This window comes from Myotis nattereri (genome assembly GCF_964212035.1).
Source record: "Myotis nattereri genome assembly, chromosome: 20".
Taxonomy (NCBI): Eukaryota; Metazoa; Chordata; class Mammalia; order Chiroptera; family Vespertilionidae; genus Myotis; species Myotis nattereri.
Window position 1 is genome coordinate 12,235,803 of NC_138096.1, and position 21,484 is coordinate 12,257,286.

At 44.4% G+C, this 21,484-nt stretch overlaps 2 protein-coding genes across 2 annotated transcripts in view; one reads left to right on the forward strand and one right to left on the reverse strand.

Annotated features, from left to right (window-relative positions):
• CEP170 (centrosomal protein 170) overlaps nucleotides 1–1,030 on the reverse strand; it is a 101,262-nt gene extending 100,232 nt beyond the window's left edge. The window contains exon 1 of the mRNA XM_081114487.1: nucleotides 324–1,030. The gene's annotated coding sequence lies outside the window, so the exon portion shown is untranslated. The remainder of the gene's footprint in view (nucleotides 1–323) is intronic.
• A 248-nt stretch (nucleotides 1,031–1,278) lies between these two features.
• SDCCAG8 (SHH signaling and ciliogenesis regulator SDCCAG8) overlaps nucleotides 1,279–21,484 on the forward strand; it is a 192,007-nt gene continuing 171,801 nt past the window's right edge. The window contains exons 1-4 of the mRNA XM_081114488.1: nucleotides 1,279–1,470; nucleotides 13,614–13,751; nucleotides 14,389–14,474; nucleotides 15,801–15,914. Coding sequence (XP_080970614.1) covers nucleotides 1,404–1,470; nucleotides 13,614–13,751; nucleotides 14,389–14,474; nucleotides 15,801–15,914 — 405 coding nt within the window. The 5' untranslated portion in view covers nucleotides 1,279–1,403. The remainder of the gene's footprint in view (nucleotides 1,471–13,613; nucleotides 13,752–14,388; nucleotides 14,475–15,800; nucleotides 15,915–21,484) is intronic.

Below are 21,484 nucleotides of genomic sequence, written 5' to 3' on the forward strand. Positions count from 1 at the left end.
GGGGAGGATGCACAAAGCCCAGCCGAGGGCGCGGACAGGATTCCGTACGGCGGCGGCGGGCCCCGGGCGTCGGGGGACTGGGGGGGTGGGGGGGGGTGCTGGGCTGGGATGCAGGGGCGCCCGGCCAACCCCCCGATCCGGTGCGTGGGGGTGGCGGCGCCTCGCGGAGCATCCGGGAAGCGTCCCCGGTCCCCCGCCCCGCATCCCCCGCCCCGCCAAGGGCCGAGGCCGCGGCCCGGCTGCAAACCCGGGGAGGAGGATGTGGAAAGCGGCGGCGGCGGCACCCGCAGCGCCCAAGCCCGGCGATGGCGCGCATCACTCACCCCTCACCGCGGAGAGAGGCGCCGGTCGGGGAAGGCGGGGCGCGGCGCGTCCCGGGAGTCTCCGCACGCCGTCCTCCCCGCACCCTGTCGTCCTCGTCGCTGTGGCTGCGATGGAGGTCCCGGCCTCTCGGCTCCGCTGGGCGATAACGTTATTCCACACACGCCCCACACATAGCGGTAACGGCAGGAGCGGCGGCCAGTGCGCAGGCGCCTGGGGAAGGGCGAGGAGCCCGGCCCTATCCCCGCTCCGGCTCCGACCCGGCGGCCTCTCACTGCGCAGGCGCCAGGAGCAGACAATGAAAGGGGTTGTGCAGAGGGTCTCCCGCAGGCTTTCCCAGGTCCTACTGCGCACGCGTGCCTCCAAGACCCGCTGGAACAATGAAGAAGGACCCCGGCCTTAGCGGGCGCCGCAACTCACAGGGACTACAGTTCCCAGCGGGCAGTGCGCCAACTCCGAGGGGAGGTCGGGTTGCTGGGCATGCTTGGATTTGTAGTGTGAGCCGCCTTTCACAATCTAGGCTCTTTGGGAGATGTTTAGAGCTGCTTTCTTTTGAGAATGTATTTGGCCGTTTTTGACAAACGCCGTGAAGAGTGCAGAGCTTGTTATTTGCGTCTTTGAGAAGCTTCAAGGCTCGGATGCTTGCATGCACATGTCGAAGGGTCCAGGCCTTGCTGTCAGTAGGGTGAGGTCCAACAGCAGGATGGGATGAAGGCAGGACTAAGCCAGGAAAAGGGCGGAGCCTCCTAACAGTCCCTTGGCAACCGGATCCGGCCAGCGAACCGTTGCAGCCTGTGTGCTTGGGGCGCGGTGCCCTCTGGGAATTGTAGTGTCCTTGGACGGACTCCCGGGAAAGTCGAGGCTGCAAGCCCGCAGTCTGTGAACCACAAGTCCCGTCATCCACCAGGAGGGCCAGTGGGTGGGAAGTCTGAGACCCTCTGAGTGGGGTTCCAGGCTCCCGGTTGACAGCCGCAGCAGGAAGCAGGCGGGTCCTGCCGGGGCGCCAAGGCCTCCTGTCCTCGGAGAGGGGATCCCTGGACACTGTCCCACCTCACTCCTCTCGCGGGGCCCCGAGTCTGCGCATGGAGAAGTCCCTGGAGAACTCCAACCTGGAGGAGTCTCTGGGGCAATACCAGCCGAGTCTCCGGGGTGAGTTGCCCTGAACCCCGCGCCTTACCCCCAGGGGACCAGGGCCTGGTGGGCGGGAGCTGGCCAGGCGCCTGACCTAACACCCCAACGGGCCCCACCCCAGCCAGGACACGCAGGAAGAAGATGGGTGTTGCTGTGATTTTTGAGGGAGGGAGAAAGTTTGCTTTTACTATTAACCAATGGCGTTTCCCTTGATTCCCTGGGTCACCTGTCCAACTCCCTGATGTTGATTTAAGCACCTTTGTTGTCCAGCGCCAGCAGAAACTCTTGCACGGCTCTGCTCGAGTGCCCAGTTCCCACACTTTGCTCTTTCATAAGTTCCTAATTCATACTTTGTACACATTCAAATTGCGGAGTAGGGGATTGAATGGGATTTATTGGACCAGGAACAACACACAACACCAATAATTATTTTCATCACAGCAGCTTTATTTAGTGGTCTAGGCCAGTGGTCGGCAAACTCATTAGTCAGCAGAGCCAAATATCAAACAGTACAGCGATTGAAATTTCTTTTGAGAGCCAAAATTTTTAAACTTAAACGATATAGGTAGGTACATTGTTATGAACTTAATTAGGGTCCTCCTAAACTGGCCTTTGCTAAAAACGTCCTCACTCTGATTGAGGTACGTTCGCTGAGGTCGACCCCTTCCAACTCTCCCATCCTCAACTTCTGCATGAATCACGCGCCCCTCCCCGCGCTGCCTATCCTGAGGCTGGGTCTCCCATCGCCCCACCGATCGACACCCCCTCACTTCTTCCAACGCCACTTCTTCAAAATAGACTCACCCAGGCCGAAAACAGACTTCCGCTGCGCATGGGCCACGAAGTTTCAATCGCACGTGGTATTTTGTGGAAGAGCCACACTCAAGGGGCCAAATAGCCACATGTGGCTCGCAACCCGCGGTTTGCCGACCACTGGTCTAGGCTATTTACATACATTAAATCATTTAAAACGTCAAACTTATGAATATTCTTACTTTACACATGGGGAAATGGAGCTGTAAAGACATGAAGTTAGGGCAAAGCCCACACAGAGACAGAGCCAGGTGTTAGATTCAGCCAGGCTCGTTTGAAAAGCCTGTTTTCCTTTATTCATCGTGTCGTAATTACTACGACTGAAACCTCATTCAGTTCATTCAGATTTTCATAGTGTGGTACTAATGAATGAGTATCTATAGAAGTCTATACTTGTAGATAGTCTTTCGTCTTGGACATCATGATATAATAACATCTAGAAACTTTGGTTCTGTCATTTGACAGTTATGGTGGTGTTTACAGGGTTATTGTGAGGAGCAAATGAAATAATCCGTGTAAAGCAATCATTTTCAGACTTTTCTTACTGTTTCTCATCAGTAAGAAATACATTTTATATGGGATTATACACTATATTTGTGTGTGTGTATATATATATATATATATATATATATACACACACACACACATATATATATATATATATATATGTACTAGAGGCCCCATGCATGAAAATTCGTGCACTGGGGGGGGGGGGGGGTGTCCCTCAGCCCCGCCTGCCACCAGGGGCAGCTCCTGTGTTGAGTGAGCATCTGCCCCCTGGTTGTCAGTGCACATCATAGCGACCGGTCATTCTGCTGTTTCATCAATTTGCATATTAGCCTTTTATTATATAGGATATGTATATATACTAAATGAAAAGTTTCATTAAAGAATATTCTACTAGAGTAAACCATTCTATTTTTATTGTGTTTTTGTATTGTGTTTTCTTAAACCCTCTAGGTCATGACCAATAGTTTAAAAAATTATTTAATGCATATAGAACGCTGACTCATTTATTTATTTTATTTTATCAATCTTCACCTGAGGATATTTTTCCACTGATTTTTAGAGATCATGCAAGGGAAGGGGAGAGGTGGAGAGAGAAACATCGATGTGAGAAAGACACATCAGTTGTTGCCTCCCGCACCCAGCCCGCAGGGCTGCGGATTGAACCTGCCACTGAGGTCCGTGCACATGCCGGGAATCGGACCTGGGGCCCATCAGTCCACGAGATGACGCTCTATCCACTGAGCCAAACCGGCCAGGGCCTTTTATTAATTGAGTGCCTACTATCTGTTAGGCATACGAGGTGCTGGGGATACAATAAGTAACTAGACAAAATTCCTGTCCGGTTGGAGCCCCTGGATTAGTGGGGAGAAAGACAACAAACAAATAAAATAATTACAGGTTACTCTGGTAGAAAATGAGGGTAAAGATCAGTGCTTGGCAGCTAAGAAGCACTCATTAAATGTTAGCTGCTCTTTATGCTCGGTACTTGCAGCAAAGGAAGGCTTTTTCAAGGAGATTAGAAAGTTTATTTTCAAGTGACTCTAAACTTTGTAAGAGTTATTCATTATGGTTCCCAACGTCAACAGCATTAAAAACTGCCAACATTCTCAATATCCACACTGCAAGAGTAAAAGGATTGGTCTTAATGAAGGTATCCACCCTATTCATGTTTCAAGAAAGGTTAGATACAGAAATAATCACTTCTAACTTTAAAAAAAAATTAATTTCAGACAGTAAGGGAGAGGGAGAGGGAGATAGAAACACCAGTGATGAAAACCACGGATCGGCTGCCTCCTGCTCGCCCCCCACTGGGGTCCAAGCCCTCAACCCGGGCCAGGGAACTTGCCCCCGCCAGGAATCAACTGTGACCTCCCAGTTCATAGGTCGATGCTCAACCATTGAGCTACGCCGGCCAGGCTAACTTTTTATTTGAAACAAAGAAAAATGCAGTGCACAATGATAATATGAGTGATTTTGTTTAATTTTTGAGGTTGGCAAAAAATTTTTGTTTTGCATTATAAATGCCTCCTAATGTTTGTCCTCCTTTGATCTTATTTTGAATTTTTATGTAAGCATCAGAGGCCATTTAATATTAGGCATTTTAATGCAGTGGTTAGTTTCAAACTAATGTTATGGTACTATGTTTAATACCCATGAAGAGTTTTTATTCAAAGCTAATACATTTTAAAACAAATTTGAAATTTAGTGTGCTAACAGTATAAAATAGAACATTGGTAATCAAGAACAGACATAAAGCAAAGAAAAAAGTTAACTTAAAAAAACACACACAAAAAATCTTTAGCCCAGCTGGCTTGGCTCAGTGGTTGAGCATCCACCTATGAACCAGGAGTCATGGTTCGATTCCTGGTCAGGGCAATGCGTGGGTTGTGGGCTTGATCCCCAGTGTGGGGCGTGCAGGAGGCAGCCCATCAGTGATTCTCTCTCATCATTGATGTTTCTATCTCTCTCTCCCTCTCCCTCCCTCTCTGAAATCAATAAAAGTATTTAAAACAAACAAAAAAAGAAACCCCAGAACAAAAAACTTTTGTGATAGTTTTAACAATGAATCAAGAAGTGGCACCTGAATTTTCATGGTTTTTCAGGACTTTGTTACCTATTTAATAGCATTTTTATGTTTATGTAGCTTATATAACAACTCGTGGAAAGAAACAAAAAAGCTAATTTTGACACAAAGCATAGTTAGAAGTTCTTCACTTCATACCTACAAATTATCTCTTTTAAATAGGATCTTCCTTTAAGTCAAAATGTGTGTTTCTGAAGAGGGTATGGTGGCATTATTTTATACAGGGAACTTCGTGATTTTGAGTGTTGGTGCCTAATAACTTGAGAATTATGTTGTTATTATGCAATCAGATAAAATGCAAGTTCGAGTTCTTTTGTATTGTTTTGTTGGCTTGGTTTTGTCTATCTGCTATCACTTCCCCAAAATGTCTTGCCTGGTTCATGAGCAGAGAAAAAGCTAATCAGCATTCTTGGTCTTTCCTCACAAGTTATTGCTCTGGTTTCTAAATAACCGTACATGCAGTCATTGCGAACAGCCCTTCATTTACTGTGTATTCAGCCAGAAAGTAGCCACATAAAAATGCAAAATGTTTTCACAATTTTCCATGCTAGTCCCTCATTTTTTTTCCTCGTTCATTTGCTTTAAATATAATTTGGGTCCCGGCCAGTGTTGCTCAGTGATTGCTCATTGACCTAATCATTTTATATGCCGACTTCCCCTATTTCAACATTTTGGTGTTTCGGGCTCTAGATTGAATTTGTGGAAGAGTGTGATGTAGTCAGAGGAAGAGAATGTGGAACTAGGAGCCAGGTCACTGACTCTTACTGTTGCTTGGCTGACAAACATCTGTTACCTTAGGCAAGTCATTAACTGTTCCTGGATTCTAGGTCTTTATCTACAAAATCAAGTTGGGCCGATTTGGGAATTACGGCCTTTAGGGGTCAAGCACATGACAGAATGTGGGGAGCTGCCAGGGGAAGACATGAGGGAATGGTGAGGCTTGTGGCAGACTGGGCAGTTTATACTCGTTCTAAAAACAATCCATTTCTCTCTCGCTTCCTCCTTCTTTCCTTCCTTTTTTTTCCTCCCTTCCTCCCACACTGTTCCTTCCAATCAAAACACACGTGAGAGCCCAGCTGGCGTGACACAGGAGGTCACGGTTCGATTCTGGTCAGGGCACTGCAAGAAATTGCAGAGGTTTAATGACATTCCTTGAGGCTTGATCCCCAGTGGGGGATGTGCTGGAGGCAGCCAGTCCATGATTCTGTCTCATCATTGATGTTTCTCTCTCTCTCTTTCTCTCCCTTCTTCTCTGAAATCGATAAAAGTAACTTAAAAAAAAATAAAGAAAAACACACGTGAGAGCTGGTTCCTGCTCCGGGCATCACTCTCAGACCCCTGGATCTCTAATGTTCCTTCCATCATCACTAGATTGGAGCGTCTGAATGATAATGGTATGTTTCTCTCTAGTTAAAATAACAGAATAACAGTGAGGAGTGGAACTAATTCATAGAAGGTGGAAGGTTGAAAATGGAAATAAAATATATAATTAGGGTTGATTCTTTTTTTACTTTTTTATTTCTTGGTAAATTGATCTGATTTGAGAAAATGGAAGGAAATGTCAGTGTCCTGTGTTTTGCTTGCATACGATCAGCACATCTCTCCAGAGTCCACAAAGTGTGTTTTCCCTCCCAGGGAGGACTCACATCTGCAGGACGCCTGTGTGGACCTTACTGGCCAATAATTTGGTCACCGGATTAGTCAACAGTGATATCATCTGGACCTTTGGCAAACTTACAAAAAATATGTGTGTAACTTGGGCAGAAGTTCTTCTTTTTCTCAGTTTTACTCCTCAAACTTGTATTTCTTCTTTTACTTCTTCTTTCCCCCTCCTTCCCCTCCTCCTCCGCTTCCTCCTCCTTCAGCCTCTCTTCTTTTTCTTCTTTTTTGCTCTTCTTGAATGTTTTCTGAATATTTTTACATTCTGCGTGCGCACACGCACACACACACACATGCGCGCGCACACACACACACACACACACACACTCTCCACAGCTAATATTTGCTTATTTGTTTGTCTTACTGTGAGCCTCAGTGAGACCAAGACAGGCAGCAGTATAAGAAAGCCTCGGAAGCATTCATTATGAAATGACAAAATTATGTTGGTGATTCAGCACAGACTGAAACCTCTCTGTTTTCTAAAAATTAAATAAACGGAATGGTTTGGCTGTTAAATAAGGATTGGTAATGCAAATAAAACTCGTAAGCATCTGAGTTCCTTTTTTGCTGATGAAATTTAAATTACATATATTCATTTTTTGTTTTGTATACTCACATGACTTTTCTCAGTAATTTTAACTTTTGTGGCCATTTCTTTTACCAGAATAAGAAAAAGGCAGTAAAATTCCAGTTTTCTTTCCCTCCTACTGAGGAGGTGAGGTAGGCACAAGACAGGGCTTAGCATGCAAAGAAGTAATTAGGAATTTCTAGCATCACCTAGAATCAAACATGGCTCAGCGTTATGGAGCTGTAAGGACATTTGTACATGTCCTTGGACAGAAAGGAGAGATTGAGTCGTTTCCAAGCTACTGAGATCCTGAGAATAATTATATATCATCTTGGGCTGTTTACAAGACATGCTCTCAGCACGTTGCTAAGGTTTTTAGCCTTTCCACTAGTGATACTCCTTTCAGGGTCAAAAGGTGCAGAAAGAAGCCCTGGCCTGTTTAGCTCAGTGGACAGAGCATTGGCCTGTGGGCTGAAGGTTCCCTGGTTCGATTCCCGGTCAAGAGCGTGTACTTGGGCACGTGTGGGAGGCAACCAATTGATGTGTCTCTCTCACATCTCTCTCTCTCTCTCTCTCTCTCTCTCTCTCTCTCTCTCTCTCTCTCTCCCCGTCTCTCCCTCTCTCTCTCTCCGTCTCTCCCTCTCTTCCACTCTCTCCAAAAATCAATGGAAAAATATCCTCAGGTGAGGAGTAACAACAGCAAAACAAACAAACAAACAAACAAACAGAAAGGTAGAGAAAGTAGCTTGAAATGCACTTGTGCACGTACCCACGCAACCTTTATGGCTGATTATGACTCTGCCTCATCCCAGCCACTGGAATGTTTAAAGGAATAGCCACCCAGGTTAGCTCTGAAAAATGGCCTTGGAGTAGAACAAGTGTTTCATGTGTGAGGCCTTGGAATGACATGGAGCGGAATCTGAATTCCACGTTCTCGACGACAGCGGGTAGAGATATGACGCCTGCCTGGACGTCTGGACCAGAAGGGCCCCAACACCACTGCTGCGCCTGGTGAGCTCGTGTCCTGCCCGCTCTCCACCAAGAGGGGCTGCCGTTACAGGACAGTAACATGGGGGGTATGATGGACATCTCTCCTCAAGACTGAACACGAGCTGTCTTATTCGATTGATCTGAACCAATAGATCTCCTCCTAGCCGGTTTGGCTCAGTGGATAGAGCATCGACTTGTGGACCAAAGGGTTTGATTCCAGTCAAGGGCTCCTCCTCAGCCCAGGCCCTGGTTGGGGCGTGTGCAGGAGGCAGCCAATCTATGTGTTCCTCTCACATCGATATTTCTCTCTGACTTTCCCTCTCTCTTTCACTCTCTCTAAAAATCAATGGGAAAAATATCCTCGGGTGAGGATTAAAAAAATAAACGAGTAGATCTCAACTGGGGCAATGTTTCTGCCCAGAGGACATTGGGTCACGTCTCAAGACATTTTTGTTTGTCAAACCTGGGAGGGGGGATGCCCCCGGCATCCAGTGGGGAAGGGCCAAGGATGGGGCTAAACATGTACCACGCAGCCCCTTACACAAGCATCGTCAGGTCCACTGTCAGTAGCGCTGAGGCTGAGAAACCACGGTCCTGAAGGAAGCCTTTGCTCACAGCCCTTGCTCCACCCAAGTCATACTTGAGAGTCATTACAATTAAGGATACAGATTGTACTGGCTGCTGATGGTGCCCGTGTTCTGCCAGTCTGGCTAGGATTACTTCTTCATCAATGGAAAGTGACAGGTGCATAAGTCCTCCCAGCCGGTGCCAGAAGAATGCCAGGTGTAGCCCTCAGAGTGCATCGAGCCAATCTCCTTGATTTGCCAACATCCATGCATCATTCATGAGCGCCCAGACACTGCTTCCTTAAGATGTTTGCATTCTTGCTCGGATTATCTTTCGCTCCCGGCGCCAACCACTTGAGCACATTTGTCGGCTATTAAGAGTCCTATGGTAGTATTTTCTTTGGGATTTTTTTTTTTCACTGTCTATATACTGCTTTTGATGTCTGTCACTGTGGTCATGGCCATTTACAAAGCTGGCTTTGTCTCATTTTGGATGAGGCTGCTGTCTCTTGGTTGTCAGTCCCTGAGTGAGCAGTGACAGCAATCTCCTGAACCAGGCTGAGGCCCAGGCAGGGTGGACAAACACATGTATCTCTTATCTCGCCGCGGTCTCAGTTTCCTGCTTGCCTGCCTGAGTCCGAGCTGGTTCTGAGAACCCTGATGCGTCTCTTGTCGCCGCCCGGGGCGGTCTTGGTTGATTGCATGTTTTCTCAGGGACAGCTGGACAGCTTCACAGGGTGTGGCTCCCTGTCCCTGTCACCAGGCTAATCCCCCTGCACCTCCCCCGGTACAGATGGACAATGTAGAGATTAATAATTCACAGTATGTGGATAAGGAGTGATCCTCGCTAGACTGGGACGTACTTGCCTTTTGTTCCAAAACATCTTGGTGATGAGACACCCAATGGTGAGCCAGGAGTTAGAAGTAGAGAAACTGGATAAAAAAAAAAAAAAAAATTGAACAAGACAGACTTCAGTTGTCAGCAGTCAGCAGCTGGCTAACCTGTTGGGGGCTCATCGCACTGCCTGATGTTTGGATAGTGGACAAGCAGAAATATTACTTACTGACACCTGTGTGCATATGATTTTTGTAGCACCCAGAGGTCCTGTTGGTGTTTGTAGTCATGACTGAGTTGACATTCAGCCCGGGTTTGGTCCCGGGGAGGAGAAGTCAGGATGCTCCATGAAATACCCTTTCTGCCCTCGCAGGAGAGAAGCGGAAATGAGTGTCCTCTCTGCTCTCTGGGTTAGAGGCAGATGACTCCGTGCCCATTAGCAGTGGGATAGCGGATAGCTGGCAGGTCCTGTGTAATCTGGTTCCCTTGTGTGTGCGCAGCAGGTACCGCATTTGGGGGGCAGTGTCCCGAGTAGGATTTATGGGGCCTTCAGTTGCAATGGCTCCAGTTGAAGAGCAATGGGGTTTCCTCTGTCTAGACCAGCGGTTCTCAACCTGTGGGTCGCCACCCCTTTGGGGGTCGAACGACCCTTTCACAGGGGTCGCCTAAGACCGTCGGAAAACACATCTATAATTACATATTGTTTTTGTGATTAGTCACTATGCTTTCCTTATGTTCAATTTGTAACAATGAAAATCCATCCTGCTTATCAGATATTTATATGACGGTTCATAACAGTAGCAACATTACAGTTATGAAGTAGCAACGAAAATAATTTTATGGTTGGGGGGTCCCCACAACATGAGGAACTGTATTAAAGGGTCGCGGCATTAGGAAGGTTGAGAACCACTGGTCTAGACTCTTTGGAGCATTATTATTCCTCTGTTTGTCCAAGTGTATAACACATGTTTTGAAATAGAGTATTGAAATAACGTAAAAATATCACGTACCCTTAGCAATTATCAATACTTCACATAATACTGTTTTCATGGTGCAATTTGACACGTTGTCTTTGAAGGTTGGAAATTCTAAAAGATTAAACAAGACATTGCAGACATTAGAGAGGGGATCAGTGGGCTTATCAAACTCTGCCATCGTCGTAATCTGATGAAAGAACTGCCTCTAGGGACCTTCCACTATGCAATTTTTTTCAGATTTCCTTTATTTTTCCTAATTTAGCGCATTAGCTTTTAGTCAGATTAGGTATAAATAAGTAATTACCCTTTGTCTTGGGGGTGAAGTCATTCGATACCTCCCGGAGCACACATTTAATGTTAGTCAGACCCTCTGTTTCCTTTCTAATGGAGGTGGTGGAGATAAGTGCTTCATTCATAGATCGAAGTGCATAAATCTAAAGCTCTATGCACTACATTGCTTATCATGTGACACTTTGATTTCCCTTTTCCATTAACAAGTGTCTTTAGAGCATGTGCAGTTATTGGAAAACCATTGCTGCTTCTCATTTTGCTCAAGTCAGGAAGGCATCTCCTCTGGTCGTCTCTTAAACTCCCCGTGAGTAACCGGAGGCCAGGCTGGCTGAGTCATCAGCACCGAATTCCCATTAGTCCAGTGGTTCTCAACCTTGGCTGCACATTAGAATCACCTGGGAGTCTTTCTAAAATCCTGATCTCTGGGCCTCATCCTCCAGAAATTCTGTTTCTTTGCTATGGGGTGGGGCCACAACATTAGTAACAAAGAAACAGAATTTCCGGAGGATGAGGCCCAGAAAGCAGGATTTTAAAAAGATTCCCAGGTGATTCTAATGTGCAGCCAAGGTTGAGAACCACTGCTTAGAGAAAGGTCTGTGTGGCAACAGGGTTGGTGTGGAGAGAAATGTAGTGATAGATTCACCAGGTCTGTTGTGTAGATGAGCAATAGCATTTTATCAGATTAGTGTTGAACCTTGACCTAAAGACCTGTCCTCTTTAGTTTAATCCAGGTAGAAAATGAGTTTCTGTAAGGGAAGAACCTATACTAGATATTTTGTAATATAGGGTGTATTTTAGGGTGTATTTTCTTTTAGTAAGTTATGGTTATTTTTTCTTTTCTATAATTTGAAATGAATGAGCTTGGAGAAATGGAATCTGTTTCCCAAGGTCCTGGAGAATATATGTTTATAAATATTTTTCCAGCGATAATTGGTAATGAAAATGTAGCTGTTTTGTGGCCTTCTTAGGGTTCCCATATAGGAATCAAGGAAGAGGAGCTTTTTCTCATGAGGACACAAGGAGAAATAGGTCTACGTTGTCAAAGAAGGGCCTGGATCAAAAGATGGCAACCTCATTGCCGTCATTGTTGTGAGTTGCTCTTACTGAGGGAAAGTACCGTCTCCTCTGAGGAACTTAAGAATTGTTTAAATGGAATACATTTGAAATAGATAATAGGTGTGCATGAACCTGAGTGGGAATTCATGTTTTTTTTAAACATAATTATATATACTAGTATTTATATAGAAAACTAATGAGTTGAAAAATAATTTTCAAATACAGATGTCAAGATTTGAAAATGGTGACTGAAATCCAGCCTCCACCTCTAATGTACGAAGAAAATTTTATGTTATAGCTACAGTTTTCTGGGTTGAAACCAGTGACTTTAATCATGAGATTAGAAGGAATTTAGTTATTTATTTTTTAAAATATATTTTATTGATTTTTTACAGAGAGGAAGGGAGAGAGATAGTCAGAAACATCGATGAGAGAGAAACATCGATCAGCCGCCTCCTGCACATCTCCTACTGGGGATGTGCCCGCAACCCAGGTACATGCCCTTGACCGGAATCGAACCCGGGACCCTTCAGTCCGCAGGCCGACGCTCTATCCACTGAGCCAAACCGGCTTCGACGAGATTAGAAGAAATTTTTTAAACCTGAAATCAATGAAATTACCAATTGGTTGCTTGGTGCTCCAGTTGATATTCATGTAAAAATACCCACTAGAGTAGAGTGGAACTATTAGTCATATATCACTGCTGTCATTAGCATAGTTCTGCTATGAATGTAAGACTTGGATCCTTTGCTGAAAGTGTTTTGTGGCTAGTGTTTCCCTGATAATTATTCCGGTTATCTATTGCTATATAACAAACCACCCCAAACCTTGGCGGCTGAAAGCAACAACCCTGGAGGGTCCACGGGGCTGTTAGCAGGGCTGGGCTTCTCTCTTTCTCGTGTGGTCTCAGGGCCTCTCCTTCCCACGAGGCCTCTTCACAGTGTCACCAGCGGGGTAGCCAGACTTCCTACTTGTGGCTCAGGGCTCACAAAGCAACCATCCAAGAGGGAGGAAGCAGAACCTACCAGCACTTAAAGCCCAGGCCTGCTGTGGCCTGGGGGTAACTTGTACCGCATTGTATTGGTTGATGCCTTACAGACCTGCTCAGTTTCAACAACACCGGAGAGGAGAAGGGTGTGAGGCTGGGGCCTGGGGACCATTTTTAGAGATGCACTACTATAGTCATATGCCTTAAAATACTTTGTTTTAAACTGTATGTGAAGTATGTGCTGGTGAGTGTAAGCTTCAATTCTAGTGTCGGGCAGTTGCACTAACCAGGAATTGCTACAGGAGATGGCCTCAGCCAGCAGTACCTATGAAGGGCTGGTCTACAGGGGCTGCCACTAAAAGCATCTTGTTATTCAAATCCTGATTGAAAACTCGGTCAGGCAGTTGGCTGTCTCTTGCCGGGGGAGGGACGTCGGGACCACAGGGACAAGGAGGCTTGCCTGGGCAGGTGCTGGGTGTGGTGGAGTCCCTCTTGTGGGTTCTGCCACCCAGCCCAGTGTCCCCAGGAGGATTAGGGAGTCTTTGGCTCTTTGTCTCCTTGGTTAGTGGGTTAGAGAGGAGCTCTCCCATTCAGTCCTCCTGCTGGTAGTACTGTATGTAGTGAGGATCAACCACTGAGGTGTCCGTGACCTTAGAGACCAAGTCTAATCTTCAACCCTGAACTTAACCTTCCCTCACTGCCTCCAGCATTCCTCAGCAAGCCAGAAACAGAACTCGGCCTTTTCCTATAAAGTTTCAGACGGCTTGCTTCTCCCTTAGAAACCGCCCAGACTTCTGCAGCCTCACTCTCGCCTTGTTATTGCAGAACGTGTGAGGAGAAGCTTTCACCAGCTGAGCAAATACAATGCCGCTGTTAGAGGTGGTGCACTAGAGCCTCTTAGCGCTGAAGAAGGAAGTGAGGACAGTGGGACGGCCTGGCACGAGCTACAGCACAGCCATGCCGGTGAGTTGGACGCAGCCCTCACCCAGGTGACCCACAGGGAATTCTTAAACCCCTATGGTAACAACTCCACCCCCTCTCCCCTCCACTGCTAGGATTTTATCCCTGGAACACAAATCAGCTAATGCAATGCTTAATTTTTTTCCCTTTGACTTCCCAATGCCTATATAGGCCAGAGTCCAAAATTCTTAGTGTATCATAGCAATGTTTCCGTAGATGGCTCCAAGCGACCTTCCAGCCTCGTTTTTCTAGCCTCCTTCCAACATCCATCTTGCAAGGCATGCTCCAGTCAGACCCACCTACTGGCCATGCCTTCTACTGGAATTTGCCTCCCCCTTTTCTGCTTAGCGATCTCCTGCTCGTCCTGTACCGTGCTATCTTCTCTGTGAAAACAGGTACAATTAGGTGCTTCCTCTTTTTGTAACACTACCTATGGCTCTAGGTCTACATACCCACTTACATTGTTTTATATCTATTAGTGTATCATTCTTGCCCAGTGGAGTCTTAGGTTTGCATCCCCTGTTCTTGATGCATAATGTGTGTTTAAACAATATTTGTTAGATGGATGGGAGAATGGCTGGGTGACGATAAACCATGGATCGCCAATAAGGTTAAGAAACACATTGCTTCTGCCTTGTAGTTATTCAGCTCAAAGCCTTGTTGTACCAACAAGCAACTAAGGAAAATGAGGTGTCTCCATCAAGAAGAAGAAAAATGTCCCCTTCGGTAAGTGTCAACATTTGCAACCCAACGAAAGCATTATTTTTCTAGCTGTGTTTTAACTGTGCAGTGTCGTTTTAGTAGGAAATGTGGTAGGCCAATTCTGAGCAGGGCGTTCTGATAGTGTAAATAAAGCATAAGAAGAAATTATCTTCCCCCTGATGATTTTAGCTGCAGAAGAGAGACTTCTATGGCAGAGGGGATCCTGGCTTTTTATTTTATTCTTCACTTGAGAAACATGAGTGAGGAGAAAGTTTAGAGAATTTACTTTGCAACTATTAGCAAATATAAAAAAGGGACAATATGTGAAAAAGATTAGCCATTTCTTTTTTAGAGGGCTATATCTGTATTTGATCATTTTTAGAATTTACTTAATTATAATTCCAGCTGTCCTTTGTAATGCGCTTTTATTGTGAATGTCAAAACCGAAGTCTGTAATCTTATTCTACATTTAAAAACACATGGTTATAAAATTGTGTGATACTACAAGTTAGACCCTATATCTTCTGAAGTTGGATTTTATTGCCATTGCTTTGACAGAGCGTATTACTCCTGATTGAAGCAGTGTGATAGGCTAAAGGCTAAGATAGGTGTGAAGGGAGGTGTGAGGGAAGGATTTGCCAGGTTTAAATGGCCGAAATAGTAGTAAAGACAGAATTTTACTCATGACACACACTTGGCATCAAACACCTGTCTAAACAGTCCCTCCTTCAGGGAGTGGTACTGCAGCCTTAGCTGCCACTGCTATTCAATGGAGGTTTCTTGAAGGGACTTTCCTTTTCTTTCAAAACTAGAGGCCCAGTGCATGAAATTCATGCACAGGTAGGGTCTCTAGGCCTGGCTGGCGATCAGGGCCGATCAGGGCCTTCCTTCCCCAGCTGCCAGCTGTTGGCCTGGGCCTTCCTTCATTCTGCACTGCCCCCTGGTGATCAGTGTACGTCATAGCGAGCGATTGAACTCCAGGTCTCCTGGTCCAACTCCTGAGGGATAATTTGCATATTAGGCTTTTATATAGATAGATAGATAGATAGATAGATAGATAGATAGCTGGCTGGCTCAAACAGACGGTCCATCCCAGGCAAATATACTGCTCGGCATTTTTCCACTTGCCATGTGCTTTTTATAACCACTGTCACTTTCCATCTTTAAAAAATGTTCATATCCCTGAATCTTACCCATTTGTGGAATTTTTAGGATAGAGAAATAAATACTTAGTAGCTGCATATGATTCAGTCTGTGTTTACATGACGTCAGTGCTAAATTGATATGGAGATGGTATTCATTGATTCTTTGATAAACCCAAACATGCTTAATTTGTTGTTTTTTCTTTAGAGGTCATCAGAATATGAGGAAACCAGTATGCCTACTGCTCATAATCTTGTCCCTATCATCTATGATCAGTCCCAATACATTCATCATTTAGAGGCAGAAGTCAAGTTCTGCAAGGTAAGTTTCTCATTAAAAACGTAAACCTAGCCCTGGCCGGTTTGGCTCAGTGGATGGAGCGTTGGCCTGCGGGCTGAGGGGTCCCGGGTTCGATTCTGGCCAGGGGCACAGGCCTGGGTTGCGGGCTTGATCCCCAGTGTGGGGCGTGCGGGAGGCAGCTGATCAATGATTCTCTCTCATCATTGATGTTTCTGTCTCTCTCTCCCTCTCTCTTCCTCTCTAAAAATCAATAGAATATATTTTAAATTTATAAAAAACAAAACAACAACAACAAAACTTACCTACCTAAATTAAAGTTTATATTAATAATTCCTTGTGCAAAAATTTACTATTATTAGTCTTCATGTTTATAGCAATTATATTGACAATTGCCATGCTTATGATTGGAAAGACTAATATGTATTAGGCTTGGGAATGATACCCTTGACCATGCCATTTCTTTTTTTAAAAAATATTTTTATTGGTTTTTTGAGAGAGGAAGGAATAAGGAGAGAGAGAGAGAGACATCAGTGTGAAGAGTAAAACATAATTGGCTGCTTCCTCCACTCCCCCAACTCCGGATCTTGTCCTGATTGGGAATCAAACCAGCAACCAACTGAGCCACACTGGCCAGGGCCACCATTTCTGATTGCTTAATTTTCCAGTAGTTCATAACTCAACCATGTCTAACATTTTGATAATATGATCTCATGTTTCAGAATTTTTCTATCCACTCCAATTACTTTAACCCAGCTGAGTGAAGAGGCTTCGGAATAGTAATCCCAGTCATTCCCCCACATTTTTCAACCTGTTGAAGCTGGGGTGCAGCAGGCAGGGACCTACGCTACTAGACTAAACCTGCTCCATTGTCAGTATAAAGGTTCTTCCCTTGACTTTGAATGATGGGAATGGCTCATGGGATACTAGTAACAATGATCTAGAAACCGAATGTGTCACCTATGGCTTGAAATAATAGACAGTTATGTATTGCTTGACTCTATGGAGTTTAGTAATGCCATTAATGCCATTGGAGCATTTCTGACTTCCCAAAGTATATTAAGGTTTTAGTTTTTCTTTCTTTCATTTTTCAATATCAATGCTTCAGGTCATGTGATATTTTTATAGTAGTTACTGATCACTTTTTTAATTACATCTTGACCCATTTACTGTTGTCATTTTTTGGATTTTAGAGTATTAGAGGTGTATAGTGATATCTCATTGTTTTAATTTCAATTATTCTCTGATGACATGTAATATTGAACTTTTTTCATATGCTTATTTTCCATTTATATATCTTCTTTGGTGAGGTATCTGTAGAGGTGTTTTGCTTATTTGTTCATAGAGTTGTTCATTTTCTTATTGTTGAATTTTAAGAGTTCCTTTTTATTTGGGATACCAGTCATTTATCAGACATGTCTTTTGCAATTCTTTTCTCCCAGTGTGTGGCCTGTCTTTTGATTCTCCTAGCAAGGGCCTTTCACCGAGCAGAAGGTTTTAATTTTAATGAAGTCCAGCTTATCAATTTTCTCCTTTTGTGGATTACAATTTTGATATTATCTCTAAAAATCATTGCCAAACCCAAGGTCACCAATATTTTCTCTATTCTTCTCAGCATTTTCTAATTTTGTGTTTTACATTCAGACCGATGCTCCCTTTTAAGTTAGTTTTTGTGTAAGATTCGTTGTTTTGTTTTGTTTTTTGTTTTTTTTGCATGTGGGTATCTAGTTGTTCCAGAAACATTTGTTCAAAGATCATCTCCATTGAATTGCTTTTGCTCCTTTGTCATAGATCAGTTGACTATATTGTGAGTCTATTTTGGGGATCACTATTCTGTTCTACTGATTTATTTCTTTATTCTTTTGCAAGTACTATGCTGTTTTGATTTTTGTAGCTTTATAGAAAGTCTTGAAGTCAGGTAGTATTAGTCCTCCGACTTCATTCTTCTCCGTCAGTATTGTGCTGGCTATTCTGGGTTGTTGTGGTTTTTTTGTGTGTTTTTTTCCCTCTCGATATAAACTTTAAAACCAGTGTGCCAATATCAACAAAACAACATGCTGGGATTTTGATTGGGATTATTATCTAGAGATAAAGTTGGGAAGAAGTTTCTGAAGAACTTCTTTTAATATTTCTTGTAAGGCAGGTCAACTGCAATATTTCTCAATTTCTATTTGTCTCTGATTTTCTACACTTTGATATGCTATAGCTGGGTGTAGACTTCTTGGTGTTTTCCTGCTTGGTGTTCTCTGAGTTTCCTGGATCTGTGATTTGGGGCCTATTATTTCTTTTGGAAAATTCTTGATCATTGTTCCTTCAAATATTTCTTCTCCTTGGTCTCTTCTCTTTCTGTAATTCCCATTGCATATATGTTACACCTTTTATAATTGTCCCACAATTCTTGGATAATCTGGTCTTTTTCATTCTTTGTTTCTCTCTGCATTTCATTTTGAGAAGTTTCTATTGACAGTTCTTCAAGTTCACTAATTCTTTCCTTGATGTGTCCTGTCTATTGATGAGCCCATCAAGGCACTCTTCATTTCTGTTGTCATGCTTTTTATTTCTAGCATTTCCTTTTGATTCTGTCTTACATATTTAATTTCTCTGCTTGCATTACCTTTATGTTCTTATATGTAGTCCACTTTTTCCACTAGACTCTTTAGCATATTAATGCTAATTATTTGGAGCTAATTAATCTGATAATTCCAAAACCTCTGCCATACCCAAATTTGGTAATGCACTGGCTTAGTCTCTTTAAACTGTTTAAGTCTTTTAGTGCATCTTGTAAATTTTCATTGAATGTTAAACATGATGTACTGGGTCGAAGTGTTAACGTAAAAAACATTCAGACCTGTAAAGAATTTTGTGAGTTTATTTGAGCCAAACTGTTGATATATGCCGGGAAGCAGAACCTCAACGAATTGAGATAATGCTCCGGAGAATGAGGAGTTCATACCTTGTTTTTATAAATTTAAAAGGAAAATAGTTAAGTGGGTTACATGAAATTCATTGGTGATAGATTAAGGAGGTGGGAGAAAGCAGAGGGGGTGGCCTAACCTCTGGGATAGGACAAAAATGGGATGATGGACATATGCTTCTTTTGCATAGATGGGTACAGGATAGTTTTACATAATTAACAGTTGACAATTAACTTGATAACAGTAACAAGGAGGGAATGTCCTGGTGCCATTTGTTGTGCCTAGAGGGGTCCGAAAAAAAAAAAGAGGAAGTTACAAGTTAACCAGACATCTCGCAGATATGTTATCTTAGAGGCAAAAAGACAGACGGGCTCAGTAAAGATCTAAGTTGATCTTTGTCAGGGAAAATACTGGCCTAGGACATGACTACCCACCATAACCTGTTTGTAGTGGAGTATTTAATTTTCAGACCATCTTTTGTGGTTTAGGTCTTTGAGTTGGCACACCCGCCATGCAGGCCTTCCCTGAACTAGTCAGGTTAGCAGATGGCCCCTTTCATCCACAAAAGGAACTGAAGGAAGTGGACATTTAGTGTGAGATTTCATGCTTATTTGGCTGGGAGTTAGGCTGTGTGTGCTGTCTGCTGTTGCTGTAGGCGGCAGAGGCCAGCATTGCCTCTAGTCTCTTGGCTTTTGTCTCCTTGGTGCCGTAGGGCTTCCCTTGGGGATTCTTCTAGAATCTGGTGTAGATGCACCTTTATTTTAGTGCATTCCCCTGCCATTACATAGGAGGCCCTTTGATGTGGTGGTGGCCCTGGGAGCCAGGGAAGCAGTCAGCCTTGCCCCTGGCCATGACTTAAGTGTTGATCTTCCCCTCCCTGCAGTGAGACAGGAAGGCTGGAGGGAGCGGAGATGGGTATCTGCCTCCCCAGGCCGGTTAGGACCGGAGAAAACCAGTTAGTTAGACTCAGATAAAATAGTTCCTCCTCCTGCGGTCGGTTAGGGAGAACGGAGGCTCTGGGCATATTTCAGAATGGCTCCGTCCCCTCTCCTTCCCTCCCCTCCACAGGGACTTGTTCTCTAGTCTTCGCTGTAAGAACCGGGTGTCCTAGAGACAAAATTCACAGAAGTGTAGGATCCCCCCAACCCTGGGCCCTCTGGAGTTTTAACGCGCAGCCTTGTCTGCACTGAGCATTTCGTCAATGACACATACGTTTCCCAGCTCATTGTTACCTGGGGTTCGGGCGAGCAGTCTCTTCTTGTGGGGTCTTGTCCTACGAAGTTTGAAGAATAAAATTGGCGGACTAAAAGATTTTAAATAAAGATGTGGAAGATTTTTGGAAGCATATACAAACTCTCCCCAAGGGTGGGGTCCTTAAAGGGGATCCCCTTGGAGGGGCCCCTAATGGGGAAAATCTCAATCTCCCCCCCTCTCTCTCTCTCTCTCTCTCTCTCTCTCTCTCTCTCTCTCTCGTTCAGTTTCTCTGAGTCTCGTAGTCTCTGGGTTTATAATGCTGGGAGCTCTTTGTCTCTTCAGGTCCCTTCCTAATTGGATCCTTCCTTAAGTTATGTCCCCCGTGCTCTCCTAATTGGTCCCTCCTGCAGGACATCCCTTTCAAAGTTCAAAGCCCACTGGTGCCCCCCTCCCTGCTCCCCTTCTCTTGTAACATTCCTCTAGCCTCTGTGCATGTCCGTCTCCTCCCCCAAGGGCCCCTTTCCCTGATACTGCCTGTCCTGTCTCTAAAATTCCCTTCACCCGCACTCATTCCGGCAGTTTCTGCTCAAAGGCTTCAGCTCTGGTGGGTTGTGGTTTCAGGAACACCTGTCCGTCTCCACCATTGGGGGTAAAAAAGTTTTCCCTGTGATTTCAGTTCTGATGATTCTAAGAAGAGGGGTCGATTTTTCAGCTTGTTTAGCTCTTGTTGTGAAGGTGGGAGTGATATCTTCTAAGTTTATTGAACGTCAGACCAAAAATTGGAAGTCTGCCATGTTTTTTAAATTACAGCTTTCAATTACACTTTTGGTTTTCTTTTCTGAATAAAATAATTGAATGGAATTTGCATATGTCACAGAATAGTTTTGGGTTACACTAATAATGAAGATTAAGAATTATACTATCAATGTATCGATAATTTTTGGCATTTTTCAGAAAATGAGATGCCATTCAAGAGCTATTCTAATTGTTATTTATATGTAATTCCCCATATTATACCCTTCAAGGCTAATAAAAAACTCTTTCAGAATTTTCCACCGAAGTATTTCACTCATAATTTCCCTCCATCTGGCTACCAGTTCACAAATAATCATTGTAACTTTCCAGGCCTTTTAATCTCAGAGCCCTGTGTTAACTATTTAGTCCTATGACAGTTTTCAACAAGTTATTGGTATTCAAGCATCTATATATATAAAAGCCGGTCGACTGGTCGCTATGATGCGCACTGACCACCAAGGGGCAAACGCTCGATGCGGGAGCTGCCCCCGGGTGGTCAGTGCGCTCCCACAGCCAACCTCCCATAGGCAGCCTCCCCCAGCTGGCCAGTTTCCCACAGTCCCTCCCCCCAGCCGGCCCCAATCAGCCCCGATTGCCAGCCAGATCAAGGGGCCCCACCGTGCACGAATTCGTGCACTGGACCTCTAGTGAGTAATAATATATCTTACCTTAGTTTTCAGCAGTCTGCCT